The sequence below is a fragment of the Heteronotia binoei genome, chromosome 6, assembly GCF_032191835.1.
Source record: "Heteronotia binoei isolate CCM8104 ecotype False Entrance Well chromosome 6, APGP_CSIRO_Hbin_v1, whole genome shotgun sequence".
NCBI lineage: Eukaryota > Metazoa > Chordata > Lepidosauria > Squamata > Gekkonidae > Heteronotia > Heteronotia binoei.
This window is the reverse complement of record NC_083228.1, coordinates 128,995,613-129,019,773: the sequence shown is the minus strand read 5'-3', so window position 1 is coordinate 129,019,773 and position 24,161 is coordinate 128,995,613. Positions and strand designations below refer to the sequence as shown.

At 46.6% G+C, this 24,161-nt stretch overlaps 1 protein-coding gene across 3 annotated transcripts in view; it reads right to left on the bottom strand.

Moving 5' to 3' along the window:
• The window catches only part of LOC132574231 (calcium-activated potassium channel subunit beta-2), a 167,824-nt gene that overhangs the window by 19,623 nt on the left and 124,040 nt on the right, over positions 1 to 24,161 (bottom strand). For 2 of the 3 annotated variants that reach the window (XM_060242541.1, XM_060242539.1), the window contains one exon: positions 5,824 to 5,994. In XM_060242541.1, coding sequence (XP_060098524.1) covers positions 5,824 to 5,994 — 171 coding nt within the window. The remainder of the gene's footprint in view (positions 1 to 5,823; positions 5,995 to 24,161) is intronic. The other variant, XM_060242540.1, reaches the window with a different exon arrangement.

Genomic DNA, 24,161 nt, shown 5'->3' with positions numbered 1-24,161 from the left:
TTCTTCCTCAGTGGCCAGCTAGATGGTGACATCAGGAGGTGTGGCCTAATATGCAAATGAGTTCCTGCTGGACTTTTTCTCCCCAAAAAGACCTGGATGGGGTATTCTGTCTCTAAATAGGACAGGCCTATCTGTCTGTTATTACTGATTGACATTGACAGACCATGAATTTGTGTAAATCTTACTGAAAACCATCTAGCCTCCTCCCACCCCATTCCCCCTCCCAAAAAAACCCCCCCATTCTACCTCACTGGAGTGTTGTCAGGCTTAATTAATTTCAGATAACCATGGTGCTTTGATATCCTTAGATGAAATATCCTGTGGGACTGCAACATCACCTGTAATTCCACAGGAATACTTTGACCTTAACTGTAATTGGCAGGGATGTATAATTAAAGATACTGGAGAAGAAGGCAGATTTAGAAATGTAAATAGTAGCGGTTACCTACTCAGATTTTTTCTCCAAAGGCTTAACCGATTGTGTGCTCTAAATACAAGGCAAAGAATATTCAACCGCAGCTCCCACAGATCACTGAAGCAATGATTGAGATGTTAGCTTTAATTATGGGATAGTTAGGGATGGGAACTCATCTTTCAACTTGCTACCCAGGGAGGTTCTCTCTGACATGGGTCTGCTGTTTCTCATAGGGTTGCCAATCCCCAGGTGGGGGCAGGGTATCCCCTGGTTTAGAGGCTCTCCCCCTGCTTCAGGGTCATCAGAAGGCGGAGGAGGGGGAGGGAGATGTCTGCTGGGCACTCCGTTACACCCTATGGAGACCAATTCTGATAGGGAACAATGGAGAACTGATCTGTGGATAACTGGGGCTCTGGAGGGGGCTGTTTTTTGAAGCAGAGGCATCAAATTTTCAGCATAGCATCTCCTCAAAACAACCCCACCGCCAGGTTTCAAAAAGATTGGACTGGGGGAGGTCCCCAAAGAAGGTTCCCCTGTCCTTCATTATTCCAAATGGAGGGAAGGCATTTAAAAGGTGTGCGGTCCCTTTAAATGCGATTGCCAAAGCTCCCTTCAGAGTTCAGTCATGCTCGTCACATCCTTGCTTCTGGCTCCACCCCCAAAGTCCCCAGATATTTCTTGACTTGGATCTGGCAAACTAGGTGATTGTCTAGGGTGCCAACCTTCTTAGTGCACCGAATTGGGCCCCCCCCATATATGACTGTTACATTATCAGTGGGGGGTGGCACCAGATAGCCTTGCCTAGGATGCCAGGCGGTATAGGGCTGGCCGTGGCTTGGAGGCTGGTTGTATCCAGAGAGGGATCCTCACCCAAGCAGGGTGAGTGAGTCTGTTTGGAGTTAGAAGAAGGGAACCTCTAGTCAGTTGCATCAGGGCTTTTATTTCTTTGCACCAACCTTTACTGTTTTTATATTCACTTTTCCCTAAAAGTTTTTACAAGCCACTTATTGGGGTTTTTTTAGTACCTATAATAAACCTGTTGTTAAACTGACTGGGTCCTCATGTCTCTTCGGTCACAGATAGAAGGGATTTGCTAATAAGGAAGATGGGTAGATTATTATTATCATTTATCATTTATTTGATTTTAGATGGGCCCTTCCAGACAGTGGTGGCAGCCAGTAGAAGGCCCTGTCAGCGTGCGACAGGGACAAGTGAGGAGGGATATGGCATTCCCTGCAATGGGTCAGGGCAGCAGGAGAGGAGGCAGCAAGCATGAGGGGGTGAGGCGGAAGGGGGCCATGGAATCTACCACCTGAGGCCACTGCCTTACCTCACCTCATGATAGATCCGGCCCTGGTTCATTTATCTTCAGCTGCTGGCCAGACTTAAAGCTCTTCTATTGAGAAAGCCAGCACCAGAAGGCTATTGGGAAATTTCTATGCAAGACACAAGAACCGTGAGTGATAATGTCTCACTCCTAGGAAAATTATTACAAATATCAGCAGGATGTCCACATGTAAGACGCTGGCAGACAGTATGACCTGTACGTGAGGAGGGGAAAATAAAACACCTTCAAGTGCTACAAAGTAGAGTAGTCATTTTTACAAATTAAACTTCCTTTCCCCCATTTGAAAGCGGATAGCTTCTCTAGGCTGCTGATTATTATTGCTATTCCCTGCTGAAATAAACCAGGGTTGTGTTCTGCTGCAACAGGTGCCCACTAGTGTGCGGGCTTGACTATGACATAGATTAGCTGATCAGGATATTAGTCAAAAGCCCATATTGCTGGGGAAAAGCTTTCCCACTCTTTCCTGCTTTGACCAGTCAGAGGCTAGATAATGTTAAATGACGGAGGTTATACATAAGAGGCTAGCCCTTAAACACTACCTCCGCCTTCTAGGAGCTGAATACCATTTCTGTAGGAAGCTTGTCCGTTATAGGGCAGGATCTCCCAGCATGGTGTAGTGCTCAAGAGCAGTGGACTCTAATCTGAAGAACCGGGTTTGATTCCCCACTCCTCCACAGGCAGCCAGCTGGATTATCTTCAGCCAGTCACAGCTCTCTCACAGGCAGGGCCGGCCCTAGTCTGTCTAGCACCCCAGGCAAGGCTAACTTCTGGAGCCCCTTCTCCCCACTAATAACATCACCAAGACACATGGGGGCACCCAATTTGGCACCCTAAGAAGGCAGGCGCCCTAGGCTATTACCTAGTTTGCCTAGTGGCAGGACAAGCCCTGCTCACAGGATGTCTATTGAGGGAAAGAGGAAGCTGTTTTGATTGTAAGCTGCTCTGAGACTACTTCAGGTAGCGAAGGGCAGGGTATAAAACCAACTCTTCTTCCTTTCTTACATTATGAATCAGAGGCTGGCCTGATCTCATCAGAACTCAGAAGCTAAGCACGGTCAGCCATGGATAGTACCTGGATGGGAGACCACTAAGACAGTCTGGGATTGCTGTGTAGAGGCAGGTGACGACAATCCACCTCTGAATGTCTCTTGTCTTGAAAACCCTACAGGATCACTATAATCCAGTTGCAACTTGATGGGCCTTTCCACCACTGGATGGGTCATGCCTGGTAGGAAGCTAATTTTTTTAGAGATTCCTGACTGTATGGAAGAACCTACATGCACACAATTTGCACATGTCTAGGTAGGGCTAGTTCTAACCTTCAACTCCACATGTGAGATCTGGAGACAAACCTTGCTACTGTGACCCTTCTCCCCAGGGGTAGAATTCTAGCAGGAGCTCCTTTGCATATTAGGTCACACCCCCTTGATGTAGCCAATCCTCCAAGAGCTTACAAAAAAGAGCCTTGTGAGCTCTTGGAGAATTGGCTACATCGGGGGGGGGGGAGGGTGGCCTAATATGCAAAGGAGCTCCTGCTGGAATTCCACCCCTGCTTCTCCCCACTCTACACTCATTCAATGGGAACAGTGTGTGTCCATGGCTCCCATAAGGGTTATTGGGTCCCCCATGGCCACCAGCTGGGGATGGGTGGGTAGGGTTGCCAGATTTAGGTTGGGAAACTCCTGGAGATTTGAGGATGAAGCTTGGGGAGGGCAGGGACCTCAGTGGGGTATAATGCCATGGAGCCCATCCTCCAAAGAATCCATGTTCTCCAGGGAAACCGACCTCTGTTGTCTGGAGATGAGCTGTCATTCCAGGGGATCCCCAGGTCCCACTTGGAGACTAGCATCCCTAGCTCCCATAAATAAGTAAACTCAGAGCTTTTTTTGTAGCAGGAACTCCTTCGCATATTAGGCCACAACCCCCTGATGTAGCCAATCCTCCAAGAGCTTACAAGGCTCTTAGTACAGGGTCCACTGTCAGCTCCAGGAGGATTGGCTACATCAGGGGTGTGTGGCCTAATATACAAAGGAATTCCTGCTACAAAAAAAGCCCTGAGTAAACTGTAGCCGTTTTGTGATTCTGCTCTCCAGTAGAGAAGCCCATCCAGAGAATGATATTTTATCAGAGCTCTTAAGCCTGAGAAGGGCCAACAATGGTTGTGTTCCTTCAAGGCATGCTACAGAGAGGATGTGTTCAGTGCTGGAACAATGGTGTGATTGCTTTGGCAGAAACTGAACTTGTTCCATCTGTTCTGTCTTCCAAAGTATCTTCCATCTGTCCACTCGCCCGCCATTCACAACATGTCACCTAGTTGTGATGGGCCAGGAGCATATCTTGGAGCCAGACCCTATTTGCCCGTTCAGTTCCTTCTGGCGACGTCTCCCTCCTTCCATATCATACATCACATCTTATTATATAGATGATCTCTTTCTACATACAATGGCCAGTTTCCAACTCTACCTTTCTCACACTCAGGATGCTCATGGTCAGAGCGTGTCTAAAAAGCAGAATGCTGGAAAAGCAGAAATAAGCAATATGCTGCTGAAAATGCATTGGTGCCTCCACTTAGTTTGGGATCTAGATTTGGGTGCATCCAGGAGTCATTTCATAGAAAGCAGAGGTGCCAGAGCTCATTAGCACAACTCATTTGCATATGCCACACACACCCTGACATCACCGGAGGGTGCACTAAATGATATTAGCTCAGCATCTACTTTAAAACGATTCTTGAATTATAATTGTCATCATAAAAATTTACTCCCATCATACTTTTAAAATTATTTTCTCCTATGTGGCTCAGTGGCATGAGGAAGATTTCCATCTGTCTGCTTTGTATGTTTTGGCTATTTTCCTCTTTATTTGTGGGGGGAAATATTAGAAAGTGTGTCAAATCTTATAGTTCAGCAAAATTCTCACAGGGGGTTTGAACAAGGGAGTCCCAGAAGCAATTACTTGTGGGGGGAGGGGTTAAAAAGAAAGGCCACAATGTAATTTAGAGGTGCTGGAGCTCTGCTTCCGTGAGCTCCTGCCTAAAATGAGGCCTGCAAAAGACCCTTCAGTGGACTCCCACTAGAGATAGCCTTTTGAATAGTGAATGGAGGAGCTGTCTTCACATTCCTTTCACCCACTTGGCATGACTCACTGTCATTTTGATATCCGTTTGATCCAGACTCCATTTTCATTGCTAAGCTCATGCTAAGGTATGCACATGTAAAAAAGGTAAAGTTAGTCCCCTGTGCAAGCACCAGTCATTTCTGACTTTGGGGTGATGTTGCATCACGACGTTTTCACGGCAGACTTTTTATGGGGTGGTTTGCCATTGCCTTCCCCAGTCATCTACACTTCCCACCCCCGGCAAGCTGGGTACTCATTTTACTGACCTCGGAAGGATGGAAGGCTGAGTCAACCTCGAGCCGGCTACCTGAACCCAGCTTTTGCTGGGATCAAACTCAGATTGTGAGCAGAGAGCTTCGACTGCAGGACTGCAGCTTTACCATTCTGCACCACGGGGCTCTTATGCACATATAATAATAATAATAAACTTTTATTTATATCCCGCCCTCCCCGCCTAGGCAGGCTCAGGGCGGCTAACAACATTTCATATACAAGGATCAAAATAACAGTTCCCATAGGGTTGCCAGGTCCAATTCAAGAAATATCTGGGGACTCTGAGGGCGGAGCCAGGAGAATTTCGGGCACATGTGTTTATTCTTTGTAGCCTAACTCCTAAAGCATTCTAGGTCTAAAACAACTTGAGACTTCACTTTCTGCCATGGTTCCATCGTGTTTCCAGATGTTTTAGACCAGCGGTCCCCAACCTTTTTGGCACCAGGGACTGGTTTCATGGAAGACAATTTTCCCATGGACTGGGGAGGGGGGCAATGGTTTCAGGATGATACAACTGTGCACTTTATTTCTATTATTACATTGCAATATATAATGAAATGATTATACAACTCATGGCCCGGTTGCTAGCAGGCCACGGATTGGTACTGGTCCATGGCCCGGAGGTTGGGGACCCCTGTTTTAGACCAAGATTACAGAAGGAAAGGATTACCTCTGCATGTAGGACCTCAGCAACGTGATTCCCAGGAGGAAGTACATCATAATGGAACACACCATCATCGTCAGTCCGAGGAGTATGGCCCGATCTTCTCCTGCTTTCAGAGCGGTGACTGTTTTCCTTTTGTCCAGTAGGTCATGATCCCTGATTTTTTGGTAAATATTTCTGAGGTTGAAAACAATACATTCTTATGTGGAGTTCACACTTAATCCATAAACCCTCTACAAGGATAGACTGCTCCGCCGTCATGGCCTGTCTCATGGGAGAGCAAGGCTTTTGGGTTTCCAGGGGTGAGGTTTTCTGAACAATTTGTGGGGGCTTGGTATGGGGAGAAAAAAACCCATTGACATCCAAACTATGTTATTGACTTTTGTTAAAAAAGCCTTTTGGGGAGTATGGAAAAAAATGTAACTAGAGATAACGAGACTGAACTTTAGGTTTCTTCAAAAATTCACACCTGAAGAATTTTTACTAGTCTGGATTATTCTGGCAATCTTGAACATGCTCTGAAGGGATTCGGTTTAGGAGATGCTACAAGATGCATTGTTCCCCACAAGAACCAGACTCGAACTAACGGAATTTTATCAAACGTATGTGGCTGCTGCTGAAAATGGCGGCTCTGTATTCATTTCCCTTTGAACTAGCCTTGTGTAAAATTTCCGTGTCACTAAGCGCATTGACTGCCGCTGGAAGGGTGGGGAAATGCTTAGTATTATAACATCAGGGTATATGGAAAGCTAAACTAGTCAAGGAAAAGGAACTCTACAGAGCTGCTAGTTTCAGCAGTAGCTGTGTGTTTCTTTCAGCATACAGTTCAACCCTCACAGAAAGAATGTTCCTTCAGAAAGGTACTGTCCACATGTTAACAGTTTTCTGGCACAACTGAGTTTTCACCAGGGAACAAAACCAGGATTTGCACTTAGAAGAAGGGTTTCTTGGATCTTTCGAAGCATTTAATAGGCACAAACTACATTTTGAGTGAGAAGGGAAGCTCTTGAAATGTGGGGGCAGAGATTCAGTAAGAAAGGTGAGCAGAAAGCAGGGCTTTTCCGGTAGCAGGAACTCCTTTGCATATTAGGCCACACACCCCTGATGTAGCCAATCGTCCTAGAGCTTACAGTAGGCCCTGTAAGAAGAGCCCTGTAAGGAATTCTAGCAGGACCTCCTTTGCATATTAGGCCACACACCCCTGATGTAGCCAATCGTCCTAGAGCTTACAGTAGGCCCTGTAAGAAGAGCCCTGTAAGGAATTCTAGCAGGACCTCCTTTGCATATTAGGCCACACACCCCTGATGTAGCCAATCGTCCTAGAGCTTACAGTAGGCCCTGTAAGAAGAGCACTGTAAGCTCTTGGAGGATTAGCTACATCATGGGTGTGTGTGGCCTAATATGAAAATGAGTTCCTGCTACAAAAAAAAAAAAAGCCATGGCAGAAAGAATCTGAATTTTCAAAGGCCCAGTTCATTAATCAGCTAGCTAGCACAGTTGGTGTGGTGGACAACCACTTTGCCCTTTCCTGTCCACTAGGTTCTCAATGACATATACATGGCAGGGCATCCATGCAGGAGATTATATTACGATAATGATAATGATATTGGATTTCTATCCCGCCCTCCACTCCGAAGAGTCTCAGAGCGGCTCACAATCTCCTTTACCTTCCTCCCCCACAACAGACACCCTGTGAGGTGGGTGGGGCTGGAGAGGGCTCTCACAGCAGCTGCCCTTTCAAGGACAACCTCTGCCAGAGCTATGGCTGACCCAAGGCCATCTCAGCAGGTGCAAGTGGAGGAGTGGGGAATCAAACCCGGTTCTCCCAGATAAGAGTCCGCACACTTAACCACTACACCAAACTGGCTCTCCTAACAGCCTATTCTTTAGTTTATTCTTCCCCCTTAAAAAGAGGAGTGGAAAAGGGGTAGAGAACAACAAGGGTCTCTGCGGGGAATGTCATTTCATACACATACATTATTGAGGAGTGGGACTTCTGTTCTTCCAGAGCGTGAACCAGAGTTCCAGGAGTAGGCATGTAATCTGGGTTTATGGCTCCTCACCGAGCAATCAAAATCCAGAGATCGTTTAGGCATATTATAATTTTAGTGCCTAAAATTATAAGAGTTGATGTGCCATACAACGTGAAGTTAACAATTCCCCGCCTATGGCTCACAACTGTCAAGTTAAAAAGCAACCGGCGGTGCTGCCAGTCACTCGGCATGAACTGTTTATGGCCATCGTTATCTAGCGATAGAATAAAGTGTCACATAAAGTGCCAGCAATTCATAGAGGTATAAAAACAGTAGAAGCCTGGAGAAAGAAACACAAATTGTATCAAATGTATTTCCATACAACAGTGATAGTCAGAGGTGGAATTTTAGCAGGAGCTGCTTTGCATATTAGGCCACACACCCCTGATGTAGCCAATCCTCCAAGAGCTTACAAAAAAGAACCTTGTAAGCTCTTGGAGGATTGTCTACACCAGGGGTGTGTAGCCTAATATGCAAAGGAGCTCCTGCTAGAATTCCACCCCTGGTGATCATCTACACCAGGAGTAGCCAACGGTAGCTCTCCAGATGTTTTTTTGCCTACTACTCCCATCAGCCATGCTGGCTGGGGCTGATGGGAGTTGTAGGCAAAAAACGTCTAGAGAGTTACCGTTGGCCACCCTGATCTACGCTAAGCCCTCTGCCAATGTTACGGTACTGTTCCTTTCCCATGTGGGAGCCCACTAGCCATATATTTTGGGAATGCCAAATGCATAATCTTGTATCGTGTGAATGAGGCAATGCATGGATATCCCTACAGGTATTGCTTGTATTCATGCAATTTTATGGAAAATCTATGTCCTGCCCAACTCACATGTTACAGGGTCACATGTATCAGGTGCATTATGGGGACCAGCATGCTCTCAATATGCATGACTGTGGGGCTCCTACCAACATAATAGAACATCTGCAGGGAGCTCTAGGATCAGTTGCAAAACATATCTACATCTATTGAGTTGTTGGGGGGGAGGGCTTAACAGAAAGTCATTCTATTTCTTTCAAAATGAGAATGCCAATACATAAAATCCAAAGTAGATTAACACCCCAACAATGCAACGTTTCAGAAAAGGAACTAACATTCCCTGCAGTTAAAAATTCCCTGTGGTTAAACTAGGGTGGGCAATTTTTGAATTAAAAATTACTGTCCCTCTGCAGGTGAGGCTACAGCTGGAGAAGGAGGAGTAGAAAACATAGAAACATGGAGCTGGAAGGTGCCCCAGTGGCCATCTAGTCCATATCCTTGCACAAAGCAGGACATTCGCAGCTCTGAACTGAGCCTCTTGATATTGATTTTGTGGTTTTGTATACTAGGCCACACACTCCTGATGTAGCCAATCCTGCAAAAGCTTACAGGGCTCTTAGTACAGGGCCTACTGTAAGCTCCAGGAGGATAGGTTACATCAGATGGGTGCGGCCTAGTATGCAAAGGAGTTCCTGCTACAAAAAAGCCCTGGATATATGGATTATTAGCCCTTTCTGCAGCAGATTATGATATCATGAATAATCCTTTTCATAGACAGTTGATACAGATTTATTTGCAACATTGGTGCTCCTCTTTTTGGGGGTTGTGCTTACAATGTAGACAGGCATGCCCAGCGAGCAGGCTTCTGAATCATTTTCATTAAAATGCAGACCAGAACCGAGGCACGAGGATGGGTTGGGTGGAAAACTGCTACACTTTACCAGGGTCCACAGATCCTGGGGTGGGGGTGGGAAGGGGAGGAGTCTGGGTTGCAAGCTGATATGGTCAGCTGACATCATTTCAGAAACAAAACAGATATTTGACCGACAACGGCCTCTTCTTCCTGCCCTGTGTTCAAATAACTGTTTTTTTTTTAAAACATTTTATTTTTGGCTTATACTGATTTTATGATGTGTTTTATACATGTTTTGCTTTTAATTGTTAGCCCCCTAGGGTTGCCTGCCTCCAGGTGAGGAAAAAATACAAACAACCCTAAGGTTATAGTGACCAAAATTACTAAATTGTGATGCACGTCACAAAATATACAAATGAGGATATGGATTCTTCCAGCAATGGTGTCCTCCACTTCTTCTTGCCTCAAGAAAGACAGCTTCAATAAATGCAAGTTCTACTATCTTCTTCCATTTAACACTAGAATACAATCATTAAAGTACATTAAAAGAGGACCTGTAGTCTCAAAGGTAACTTTCAACCAGCGTTCGCTCGAAATGGCTCGAGGCCAGAAGAATTTTTCAAAGCAGGTGCATCAAGTTGACTTCCTGTACTTTGGCACTCTCCTTCTATCGCGATTGGCACTCTAATGAGACTTGTTTGTATTTGTGTACCACACTGCATTGTTACGTATTCATGCCCTTATTTGTATATTTGTGAAGTACTTTACAATTTAGTAATTTTGGTCACTACAACCTTAGGGTTGCTTGTATTTTTTAGTCTGAGGTGACTTCTCTCTAGTCTTTCAGCTTCCAAGTGATTATTACAGCTGATCAGAGATTACAGCAATAGAGAGCAGTTCCTCTGGAGAAAATGGCTGCTTTGGAGAGTGAATTCTATGGCATTTTACCCTGCTGAAGTCCCCCACCCCCGCCAACTTTGCCCTCTGCAGACTCTGCTGCCAAAATCTTCAGGGATTTTCCTACCCAGAGTTGGCAACCCTCCTGTTTAGGCAGAAAGGTGGGATATACATTTCAGAAATAAAGAAGTACTTTTTTCTCCTTCTCTGACTCAAGAGATGATATGGATACGATGGGACTGTGGGGTGGTACGTTCTAATGGTACTTCAGAATTTTGTACCACCTTGCTTGAGTCTTGACCGTGTCACAAACTACTTTGGAAACTCTCCTGAATTTTAAAAGCAGCTTGACATGTGACAGGAGCCCTGTGGCGCAGAGTGGTAAGCTGCAGTACTACAGTCCAAGCTCTGCTCACAACTTAAGTCTGATCCCAGCAGAAGCTGGGTTAAGGTAGTCAGCTCAAGGTTGACTCAGGCCTGAAAAATGAGTACTCAGCTTGCTGGGGGTAAAGTGTAGAGGACTGGGGAAGGCAATGGCAAAAGTCTGCCAAGAAAACGTTGTGATGTGACGTCACCCCCCGGGTCGGTAACGACTTGGTGATTGCCCAGGAGACTACCTTTATTTTTTTTTTACTGACATGTGACATGGTCATTCCAGAGGGGCAGCCATGTTTGTAGAGTGTAGGAAAGCAAAACAGAAATCCAGTGGCAGAAGTTGGGTATGGGGTGCGGGGATGAGTCAAAGACCTTTTGCAAACTGATCTGATGTGCATTTACTCAAAAGGGAGTGAGGCTGGAGATCACTGATGTCACTCGCACTGGATATTAGATAGTTCAGGGACTGACATCTTTGCTGTTTAGTTACTGTTTTTGTTACTGTTGCAGTGCTTCTAATTTTATGGAGCTCTCCTGGGGTTTGCATGACTTTTTATTTGGAATTTTTAATATGATTAATGTTTTAAATGGACTGTGCATCTAGGCTTGCCAGCTCCAAGTTGGGAAATTCCTGGATATGTGGTTGTGGGGCTTAGGGAAGGCAATGTTAGTTAAGGAATCTATCTTAACCCAGGTTGACAGCTCTGATATGACAGCTGGTGATCTAGCCGGCATGCTAGGTCACAGTGACCTTATCAACAGGCTGGTTTGAGCTGGCTGAAGACAAGGGAAGGAACCTGCTGAGTCAGCATGACAGTGGACTGCCAGGATTGGCTGACTGAACTATAAATGAACTGTGTCTGTAATGCACAGGTCTCTCTTTGAGAGTGGACTTGCTGGCGAAGCATGTTGTTCCTGTGATTAATGTATTGGACTGCACTAGTGAGCACGAGTTGTATATACTGTAAATACACTACTTTGGCACTAGCTGCAGGTGTCTGGCTGATTTCTTTCCTGGAGCTCAGTGTCGGGCACATCACACAGCTCTCTCTGCTAGCACCCGCACCGACAGGGTTATGGGCCCAGAGCAGTTCCGCTGCGCGGAGGAGCACCGTGAGTGTTGAGCTGACCGGGAGTTGTGAAGGAGCCGGAGGCGAGGAACGCCGGTGGAAGGACAAAGAAGCACCAGCTATCTCATTTTGAGAGCCAGAGGGAGGACGGCAGCCAGCTGCGTGGAGGAGTCGGCATCATGGCTCAGCAGCAGCTTGCAGTGGCCGTCGAGAAACTTAACTCAGCCAACTACGCGGTGTGGAGCCTGAGAATGGAACACTACCTTAAGCGTGAAAGGCAATGGCTGTTTGTAAGTAATCCCCCTGCCGTGTTATCTCCTGCCCAGACTGTGTTAGCCGATAAGGCGCTGGCAAACATCGTGCTAGCAGTAGGAGATGAGCAACTAATATATGTGCGAGGGAAGGACACTCCCAAGGCTGCCTGGGACGCGCTCAGTGGGGTTTATGTTAGTACCACTGCAGGCTCCCTAATGGCCTTGACCAGGAAGATGTTCCGCACCTTAATGCCAGCTGGAGGATGTGTAAGGCAGCACATCAAGAAGCTAACGGACTGCTTCGTTGAGCTTGAAGCCAGGGGCAAAACTGTAGCTCCTGATGACAGAGTTTACATTTTACTGTCTTCGTTGCCGCCTGAGTTTACTCCCTTAATTACATCCCTGGAGACGGTTGATGTGGCGACTCTGACAATGGAGTACGTGTGTGCCCACCTGCTTGATTTCCAAGAGAGGATTGCAGCAGTGAGCTGTCCGAGGGTGTCGGCTGAGGAGCGTGTGGCTATCGGCTCATCTGGGAAGGCGTCCAAGAGCGAGCCGGCTTCTGCCGCTGGCAGGCAACCAAAAGCTGAAGTGGAGCCGACTGCACTGTCTGTCCGACGTTGCTATGGCTGTGGATCATCCTCGCACCTGTTACGCGTTTGCCCAGAGAGAGGGAAGCGGCATGGACGGAGGCAGCGAGGGCAGAGGGCCACCAGCCGATGTGAGGAAGAAGCCCGGCTAGTCACTTCTGCAGGAGAGAGCACCGGGTCTGCCTGGATATTAGACTCTGGTGCAATGAGCCATCTCTGCTGCAACAAGGAGCTGCTGAGAAATGTTGACATTCCTGAGCACAGTCATGTCAGATTAGCTGACGGTACCTCCGCAACTGTTACTTGTTCTGGCTGTGTTGAATTTCCTGTGTTAGATTGCACTTTGCAGCATGTTTTGTGTGTACCCTCACTAAGGTCGAACTTGCTAAGTGTGAGCATGTTAATTGACCATGGATATCAGGTGAAGTTTGAAAAAGCCTGTTGTAAAATCTTAGGAGGTGGGGGGAAGCTGCTTGCAACTGGGAAAAGAGAGGGAAATATATATGTGGTTCAGAGTCATTGTGCCCAGGTGGCACAGGTGTCAAACGTGCCGGTGCACGATCAATGTATACATCTGCTCCACAGAAGATTCGGGCACTGTGGGTTTAGCGCGTTAAAAAAGACCCTACAGTTGGTGCCAAGTCTGAAGGTAAAGCCCTGCAGGTGTTACCTAGACTTCCAGGTCTGCAAAAAGACAAAGAGCAGGGCTTGTGCAGTTGCTAAGCAAAGCAAAAGAGAGAGTAAGCGTGCCCTAGAACTCATCCATTTAGATGTTATTGGCCCATTGCCAAAGAGTCTGTCAGGGAGGCGGTACTGCTTAGTGGCTACCGACGACCATACCAGGTATTCTTGGGTGTTTGCTATGGTGCATAAATCTGAGGTGTACAAGGTGTTCACTAAATGGGCTAAAGCGGTCGAGAGGGAATTGGATTTGCACATAAGAGCAATTCAAAGTGACCGCGGGGGGGAATTCTTGTCTAATGAATTAAAACGTTGGCTGGAAAATAAGGGCATTGCCCACCGATTAGCGAACCCAGCCACGCCCCAGGAGAATGGGTTAGCAGAAAGGCACGGAGCTACACTGCAGACTTTGATGTACTGTATGTTGGAAGATGCCAAACTGCCAATTTCTTATTGGGCCGAGGCCATGCATTCAGCAATGTACGTGCATAATCGAATTTGGTGCAAAGTTGTGAATGACTTGCCCTACAGAAGGCTATACAATAAGGTTCCAGACTTAAGGTTTTCAAGAGTCTTTGGGACAAAAGCTTGGGTTGGCATCCCCTCCAAGAACAGGAGGGAGGGAGCTGGCCGGGCAGTGAGCCTAACTTTTCTGGGCTACAAGCCAGAAGCTAGGTGTTATCGCTTTTGCGATAAGAGGGCTAAGCTAACGTTCAGTAGAACGGCCAAATTTAATGAGCACGCCAGGTGGCCTCAATTACATTCTACTGAGAAAGAACTTGTGCTGCTGCCAAGCACTGATAACGGTGCTGGAGTCCTGCCAAGGGTAATTAAGCAGGAACAACAATCTCCCAACCGAGAGCTGGTAAGCAGACAACCAGAGCAAGGTGAGCCCAAAGTTGGCACAGAGCCTCAGGCACAAAGTCAGGAGGTGCAACCTCTGAATCAAGAGGCAGAACCAGCCCAGGAGGTGGCAACCAATGAGCTCGAAGGAGACGAGCCCGGTCCGAGCACAGGGCCACGAGTATCTGCTAGAGCCACAAAGGGCATCCCTCCTGCCAGGTACAAGGTGCCTTATGTTACACTGGTAGTTAAACCAGACCCACCAGGGTTCCAAGAAACGCTCAGAAAAAAGGCTGAGGCGTGGAAGGTCTGGGTGGCAGAGTGTGAGGCACGGAACAGGGAGGCTGAAGCCAAATGCCAGAGGGAACTGGCTGACCAGGACAGTGATAACGAGTTCCTGGAGTGGAAGTTGTAAACTTGTAAATATGATAAATGTGTAACACCGCTGTCTGTGAACCAATGTGAAGGCATGTGTGCATAACAATGCAGAACATTGTGAGTGATGTACAGTTATCAAATATGAATGTAAACTGTAGTCAATGTTGGAATTCACTGTGGTTGGGTGCACTGGGTTCGATAGATTAGGAGGTGTGTTAGTTAAGGAATCTATCTTAACCCAGGTTGACAGCTCTGATATGACAGCTGGTGATCTAGCTGGCATGCTAGGTCACAGTGACCTTATCAACAGGCTGGTTTGAGCTGGCTGAAGACAAGGGAAGGAACCTGCTGAGTCAGCATGACAGTGGACTGCCAGGATTGGCTGACTGAACTATAAATGAACTGTGTCTGTAATGCACAGGTCTCTCTTTGAGAGTGGACTTGCTGGCGAAGCATGTTGTTCCTGTGATTAATGTATTGGACTGCACTTGTGAGCACGAGTTGTATATACTGTAAATACACTACTTTGGCACTAGCTGCAGGTGTCTGGCTGATTTCTTTCCTGGAGCTCAGTGTCTGGCACATCACACAGCTCTCTCTGCTAGCACCCGCACCGACAGGCAAAGCTCGGGGACTTCTGGGCAGCATAGTCCATATAGCCCCCCTCCAAAGTGGTTGTTTTCTCCAGGGGAACTGATATCTGTCATCTGGAGATCAGCTGTAATTTCAGGAGCTCTCCAGGCTACACCTGGAAGTTGAGCAAACTACAACCAACAGGTTATAGTGACATAAAATTAGGGCTGCCAAGCCCCAGGTCCGGGCGGGGGTTCTCCCGCCTGGGAGGTTCCCAACCCGCCAGTCTGAACCTCCCCCAATGTCACTGGCATGATGATGTCACCCGGAAATGACGTCATAAAAATGGTGGTGCCCATGCAGGGCTGCTCTAGGCGTTTCCAGGAAAACTATGGTTTTTCTGGATGCTCTAGCTATTTGGGAGGTAAAAACTCTATGGCGTGTAAGTACTATAGAGTTTTTACCTCCCAAATGGCTAGATCATCTGGGAAAACCATAGAGTTTTTTCTGGAAATGTCTAGAGCGGCCCTGCATGGGCGCCGCTGCATCGCGTGCATGCTCCGCACATGAGAGAGAGTCCCCCACTGTGGGAAGCTGGGGTCTTGTCAACCCTACATAAAATATTTAAGTTTGCATCCAAATGGCACTCAGAAAACTTTTCTTTCATGACTTTAGTTTCCTTCTATAACTGTATGGAAATTTAGTGGTACCTTAAAACAAACGAGTAAGTAGATTAAAAATAAGTCCTGTTGAATGGGATTTGGTCCTAAATATATGTGCCTGGGACTGCAACCTTAAGTTATATCGGATATGGGACATTTATTTATTTACTTACTTTCTTATTTATTAAATCAGATTTTTTTGGACCGCCTTTCCCCACTTGCGCAGGGGTCAGGGCGGTTTAACACAATTTGATTTAATGCACCAGACATTGGACTATGGTCCATGCATGATAATCATTTTAGGAAGTGGCAAGGCAGATGAGATGCTGGAAGAAGATCAGTGAGCAGACTGCCAATATAATTTTTATTGCAAAATAACAGCCAAGGGAAAGGAAGGGCAATTCTAATTGGGGTCACAGTGTGGGTGGAGGGGTTGTTTCCCCAATTTTATTTGATTGGCTGAAGAACACATATGGGCAACCAGTTGGTGGGATCCAAGCAGCCTTTCTCTTATGATAAAGGGAGGAGAATCTCCACTCAAAAAGGCTATAGTGACAATAGGGACACCAGCAGGGGTTGTTTTGTAGAAAAACAGGTGGTGGAGCTCATTAGTTTAATTCATTAGCATATGCGCCCCCCCAGCCAAAAGCAACCCGATGCAAGAAAGGAGAGTCCTGGGTGAGCAGGCTTCACTCGCCTGGGGCTCTCCTGGGCCGTCCCCCCTAGTCAAAAGGCCAGCAAGCCACCCTGCTGCCCAAAATCACATAAGAAGGGGAAAAAGGGTGGCGTGGGCTTCTCCAGGGGTTAATGAGGGCTGCTGAGGGTGTGGCAAAGCCCCTGGTGGCTGGCTGGCTGCCTGCTCTCCTAATCCAGGGATTGTTATGCAGTTGCACCTACTATTCAATGGAGTTTCTGCTGAATCTGAGGCCTGGACATCAGCAAGGCCATAACCAGATAGGATGGGGAAGGCAGAAAGGAATGAGATTGGGCGAAATTGAGTGAAAAAGCTGGTTGAATTTAACCCAGTATGTTTCTTCCAGTGCAGCAAATCACAATTCTGGCAGGCTATTGGGAAAACATCACAGAGGACAAGAATTAATCGTCCACCTCCCTCCATTACTATCGCCCTAATCCAAACCGGGGCCTTCTGTGATTGCTATTTAGAGATAAAGATGCACTGGGGATTTGTTCATGGAACTTCCAGTCTCTCGTCTGCTTTGACCCTACTTCTATCAATGCAGTGCAATTCACTTCCAATTTTCCGCTAGGCATTTCTAGGAATTCATTACGAGCAATGCTCCAGCTCTTTAAGAGCTTGTTAACTTTTTGCACGAAACAAAAAATTCGTTTAGCTTTCTGAGCCCCCCCCCCCCAATCCTTTGACACTGTGAGAATATATTTTTTTTAATTTTTTGCTACATATGTCAGGCTGAGTAAGGCAAGCTTCGTTGAAGACATGACGGGCAAGAATAAGCTGGCGTCGCTGGGCTATTATTATTTATCACAATGTATTTAACGTTGATGGGCTCGCTATCGAAATTTGCATTGCTCCGAAATGAAAGCAGGCGGGAAAAGGCAGGCATTGTCATGCGGTTCTGGGACATTAAATTGATCACACGGCATCGCTTACATCATTCTGTAGACATGAAATAGGCACAGCATAATCAGTCAACAATGGCACCAACGTGTAAACGTGATTCAAATGGACAATGAAGAAACAAGAGAGCTAATTAAGTCGGGTTGCAAGCGGGTATTTTTCTTTCTTTCTTTCTCTCTGAGGGAGGCTGCGAGCCATGAAATCCACAGTGAAAGGTAAGAGAGCTTAACGGAGATATTGCAGGAAGCAATTCAGGGCCAAACTTGCATTTAAAGAGACTGGCTCGCTGCTATCATATCTCCCGAGGTCTTGGGAAGCACTTGATACAAATTGCCTATCATCTGATGAGACACTGCACATCCCAAGGAAGGGCAAAGGTCATGCTCTGAGCCAAGGATTCATGCAACTGACAGCTTTGGGGCAAACCTGGATCCCGGAAGGGTACAACATGATTCCCCTAGCTGATAAACAGCAAGAGACGTGTGGAGGGAACAGTAGCTATGATCCTGGAGTTTGGGTGGTCCTCAGCAGCCCGTCATCCTGCTTTTACCTCCTCACAGTGGTCCTCCAGCAAAACTAGTTCCTGATTGGTGTTCTACAATAAGAAATACTGGAACCAAGGGAGTAACAAATCCATAATAACAAGTAAACTCGCCGTGCTAGCGAATTATTATGTCTATTAAATAGTATACAATTCTTTACCGTTTTGTAAACACCTCAATATTTTACACAACAGCTTTATGATAGCACCATTGTGCATAGATAACTCTCACTGTGCATAGAGAAAAGTGAGCAGAGTACTTGACTTATGATGTACTAAAATAAGGATAAGTGGAGCATGATTAATTGAGCTGGTCAGTGCAGTGATACGGTGGGGCAAGGCAGAGGACGCCAATAAAGACACTGCATACTCAAAGAATTCACATCCCTTTGAGTAAGGACTGAAATGGAAGAAGAAGAAGATATTGGATTTATATCCCGCCCTCCACCCCGAAGAGTCTCAGAGTGGCTCATAATCTCCTTTACCTTCTTCCCCCAAAACAGACACCCTGTGAGGTGGGTGGGGCTAAGAGAGCTCTTACAGCAGCTACCCTTTCAAGGACAACCTCTGCCAGGGCTATGGCTAACCCAAGGCCATTCCAGCAGGTGCAAGTGGAGGAGTGGGGAATCAAACCCGGTTCTCCCAGATAAGAGTCCGCACACTTAACCACTACACCAAACTGGCTCTCAAACTGGGTTAGAATGGACTGTGCAGACATTCAATACCATCAGGGAACAAATACTGAAAGACTTTTTGCAAGCACTGCGACCACATTGAAGTCACATGCTCATATAGCATCATCACAGCTCTTTTGGAAAACTGTTTGCAACCATTGTTAAGTGTCTGTTACACTGGTGTTATCATAAAACTGTTGTGTAAAATATTGTGGTGTTTACAAAAACTGTAAAGAATTTTATACTATTTAATAGACATAATAATTTGCTAGCACGGTGAGTTTACTTGTTATTATGGTGTTCTACAATGGCTGCTAGTCATGATGGACACCTACAGTACCAGAGGCATTATGCCTGTTTATATCAATTATTGGGGAGAACGGATGGGAGGATGCTGTTGCAGTTATCCTGTTTGTGGGCTCCCTAGAGGCAGTTGGTTGGCTGCTGTGTGAACAGAATGGTGGACTTGGTGGGCCTTTGGTCTTTTTATGTTCTTAATAAGGGCAGGGTCAAGCATGCTCAAAACCAGATGGATCACTGGTCTGATTCAGCAGGGCTCTTTCTTCTAGACTGGGACCTACTGGAAGTCTTTTGCCTGAGCAGATGCAAAAATCTTCTACTAGGCCAGCCAATCCTGTCCCCATAGGGCAGTCCTATTTAATATGAGGTCTTTTGGAAAAGACTGACCATCAGGACTTTTTTTGTAGCAGGAACTCCTTTGCATATTAGGCCACACACCCCTGATGTAGCCAATCCTCCTGGAGCTTACAGGGCTCTTAGGACAGGGCCTACTGTAAGCTCCAGGAGGATTGGCTACATCAGAGGTGTGCGGCCTAATATGCAGAGGAGTTCCGGCTACAAAAAAAGCCCTGTTGACCATGGTGGCTGGATCCAAAGATGCCATTTTATGACAGTGGAATGGCAGTTCTGTTGGCAGAAGAGGACAGGCTTATTCCCATTGATTTCCCTTTCCACTCCAGATGCATGCAGCTGCCTTAAACTGAATCAGATCTTTGGTCCATCAAGGTCAGTATTGTCTATTCAGACTGGCAGCAGCTCTCCAGGGTCTCAGGCAGAGGTCTTTTGCATCACCTATTACCTGGTCCTTTTAACTAGAGCTGCCAGGGATTGAATCTGGGAACTTCTGCATGCCAAGCAGGTGCTCTACCACCAAGCTATGGCCCCTCCCCAAAGCCAAGGCCTCTCACTACTCCCCACTTATGCTGTTCCTGAGGATCCCTTAGCTCCTGGGAACAGAACTTTGGAAGAGAGAGCAGAAAGGCTGGGAAAAGGCCTGGAAGTCTTGCTCTGCCATTTTTGTGCTACTGGTGGTGCTTTGAGTCCAACCCAGGACTCTCCCATCAATGTTTAAGAGCCAGTAGCATTTTAGAGGGTGGATGAGAAAGTCATTTTTCATTTTTTTGCCATCAAGTTGCAGCTGATCTATGGTGACCCCTTAGGGTTTTCAAAGCAAGAGACATTCAGGGGTGCTTTGCCATTGTTTGCCTCTGCACTGCAACCCTGGTATTCCTTGGTGGTCTCCCATCCAAATACTAGCCTGGGTGTCCCTTTTGGGAAACAAAAACCTCTATCAAATCAGTTTCAGCTCTCTTCTAACTATCTTCTGAAGGAGGAGGAGGAGGAGGAGACTGGATTTATACCCCACCCTTCACTTGGAGTCTGAGAGAAGTTTACAATCTCCTTCCCTTCCTTTCCTCACAACAAGGGGTAGAATTCTAGCAGGAGCTCATTTGCCTCCCTCATGTAGCCAATCCTCCAAGAGTTTACAAGTCTCTTTTTTGTAAGCTCTTGAAGGACTGGCTACATCAGGGGTGTGTGGCCTAATATGCAAAGGAACTCCTGCTAGAATTCCACCCCTGCCCACAACAGACACCCTCTGAGGTAGGTAGGACTAAGAGCTCTGAGAAAAAGAAACTTGTGAGAACAGCTCTGGGAGAACTGTGACTGACCCAAGATCACTCAGCTGGCTGCATGTGGAGGAGAGGTGAATCAAACCTGGTTTTCCCAGATTAGAGTCCATGCTCTTAACCACCACACCAAACCTGCTCTCTGAGAGTTCTTTGTATTTAGCCACATGCCAAGCTAATAGTGGTTGGAAAAAAGCTCTTAATGGAGACCACCCCAATTTCAAAACTGTGGGATGCTCCAAAACTGTACCCTTGTCAGTGCTTTCTAAGTCTCGGCAAAATCTTTTGAACAGGCTTGGCTTTAGGAAGGTGGGAAAAGGCCAGGGGGTTGAGGTCGGGATCCTTGCAGTTGGGGTTGGTTAACTGCTTTAACTCTATTTATCCTTGGATCTATTCATTCTGATGCTGATACTTACCTTGCATGGTCAGGAAGGGGCGTTCTAGAGATGTGAGCGAGCACATGGATAAGCAAACAAAAGAAAAGCATGTAAAGAAGTTAGAGGGAACAGCAGGAACTCTTTGGAATGCTGAGACAGCACTGACTTTGTACATTGCTGGCTGAGAATCACCTCTTTATGGTGCTGGACTGGGGTGGCACCAATGTTCCCTCTAAGCTGCAGAGTCTTGTGAGCAAAAATTCTACTTTGTGAGCTACTGGTATTAAATTTGTGAGCTACTGTCATTGAAGTTAGAATCATAGAAACATAAAATCATAGAGTTGGAAGGGATCTCCAGGGTCATATAGTCCACCCCCCCCCGCCCGCACAATACAGGAAACTCACAAACACCTGCCCCTAAATTCACAGGATCTTCATCACTGCCAGATGGCCATCTAGCCTCGGTTTAAAAGCCTCCATGGAAGGAGAGCACATCACCTCCTGAGGAAGCCTGTTCCACTGAGGAACCGCTCTAACGGCCAGGAAGTTCTTCTTAATGTTGAGACAGAAACTCTTTTGATTTAATTTCAGCCCATTGGTTCTGGTCCTACATTCTGGGGCCACAGAAAACAATTCCACACCATCCTTTATATAACAGCCCTTCAAGTACTTGAAGATGGTAATCATATCACCTCTCAGCCGCCTCCCCTCCAGGCTAAACATCCCCAGCTCCTTCAACCTTTCCTCATAGGACTTGGTCTCCAGACCCCTCACCATCTTCATCGCCCTCCTCTGGACCCATTCCAGCTTGTCTATATCCTTCTTAAAATGTGGTGCCCAAAACTGAACACAATACTCCAGGTGAGGCCTTACCAGCGCAGAACAAAGTGATACCATCACATCACGTTACCTGAACACTATACTTCTGTTGATGCAGCCCAAAATTGCATTTGACTTTTTAGCCACTGCATCACACTGTTGACTCATGTTCAGCGTATGATCCATTAAGACCCTTAGATCCTTTTTGCACATACTACTGCTAAGACAAGTTGTGAGCTACTGCACAGGGTTGCCAATCCCCAGGTTGGGGCAGGGGATCCCCCGGTCTGGAGGCCCTCCCCCCACTTCAGGGTCATCAGGAAGTAGGGGGCGGGGGAATGTCTATTTGGCATGTCATTATTCCCTATGGAGACTGATTCCCATAGGGTATAATGAAGAATCAATCTGCGGGTATCTGGGGCTCTGGGGGGCCCCCATTTTTTGAGATAGAGGCACTAAATTTTCAGCTTAGCATTCAGTACCTCTCCCCAAAATGTCCTCCAAGTTTCAAAAGGGGGTCCAGTCCTATGAGCCCCAAAAGAAGGTGCCCCTATCCATTATTTCCAATAGAGGGAAGGCATTTAAAACATGTGCGGTCCCTTTAAATTTGATGGCTAGAACTCCTTTTGGAATTCAATTATGCTTGTCACAACCTTGCTTCTGGCTCCACCTCCAATGTCTCCTGGCTCCACCCCCAAAGTTTTCAGATGTTTCTTGAATTGGACTTGATAACCCTGCATAAATTATTGTGCTCTGGGGTTAATTTTCCTGAGCTAAGACAAAAATGTGTGAGCTGGTGGCTAAAAATCTGTGAGCTAGCTTCCGCTAACTCAGCTTAGAGGAAACATTGGGTGGCACCTCTGTGTTCTTTCACTATGGGATGTGGGGCTTCTGCCCTGATGCTCAGTTGCACAAAGGTCACACACATGGGGGGAGGGGGGAGAATGGATGCCTGAAATGGGATTTTGGTGGAAATGGGCACAAGCATGAATGCCTTTAGAACACACGTCTTTGAGGTAGAAAAAGAAGATGATATTGGATTTATATCCCGCCCTCCACTCCGAATCTCAGAGTGGCTCACAGTTTCCTTTATCTTCCTCCCCCCAGAACAGACACCCTGTGAGCTGGGTGGGGCTAAGAGAGCTCTCCTAGAAGCTGCCCTTTCAAGCTCTGTGAGAGCTTTGGCTAACCCAAAGCCATTCCAGCAGCTGCAAGTGAAGGAGTGGGGAATCAAACCGGGTTCTCCCAGATAAGAGTCCGTGAGAGCTTTGGCTAACCCAAGGCCATTCCAGCAGCTGCAAGTGGAGGAGTGGGGAATCAAACCGGGTTCTCCCAGATAAGAGTCCGCACACTTAACCACTACACCAAAGTGTTCCTTAATTCCTCCATCATACAAACTGGGGACAGAGTATACAGAAATTGGAGCAATATGCAATGTGTTTTCTTGACTTCAGGCTGATGATGCAATGTTGGAAGGGGCAAGGTCATGGCCACAAACATTCTCTACGGGGGCCAAGAAAACAAAAAAGAATTCTTACTGTATCCTAAAGACTAACAGATTGATAACTGTGGGCATCTGGTTGGGTGAAAGCCAGTTCCCTTGAGTGCGCGAAGGATGACCTTTTACTGTGTTCTTTAAAACAAAGTGGGAGTCAAGTCCACCTTAAAGACCAACAAAGTTTCATTCAGAATGTAAGCTTTCGTGTGCTCCAAGCACACTTCATCAGACCTTACGCTCTGAATCAGAGCTTACGTTCTGAATAAAACTTTATTGGTCTTTGTTTTAAAGGTGCACTCGATTCCTACTTTGTTCTACTGCTTCAGACCAACACAGCTGCCCACTGTGTTCTTTAAAGTACCAGTTTCACTTGCATACCTTGCCCAATAATGGTTAAAGAAACCTTCGCCCTGCAGGTCTTTCTCCTCCTCCCTCCCAGCCTGTTTATACTTCCTCTTGAGATTTCAAATACCCACCCTGAACATGCTGATTTGTTTGCCAAGTCAAGCAGTAGTTAAAGTCCCTCTTCTTCCTGGCCATCTGATTGGCCCAGCTTTGGGGGCCTTGCCAACGTGACCGGCTCCTCCATGACAACTTGGATCGGAATTATTGAGGCGTTCAGTGCCAACGTTAAAGACTGCTTGCTTCTCCTTCTCTGGTGCTCCCCAACCACATCTCTGTGCCACTCACCAGAGTGTCCTTGAATGACCCTCTCCTCAACCCAAGGGGCTCTGCCTAAGCTCCTACCGGATCCTTTCTCCCGGCAACAGTCTCACCAGTGCTGTTGAGATGCTCTGTTCTAGCCAGGGCTTTTTTTGGGTAGAAAAAGCCCAGCAGGAACTCATTTGCATATTAGGCCACACCCCCTGATGCCTAGACAGCCAGAACTGCATTCCTGGGCATTTCTACTACTAAAAAACCCCAAAAAACCTGGTTCTAGC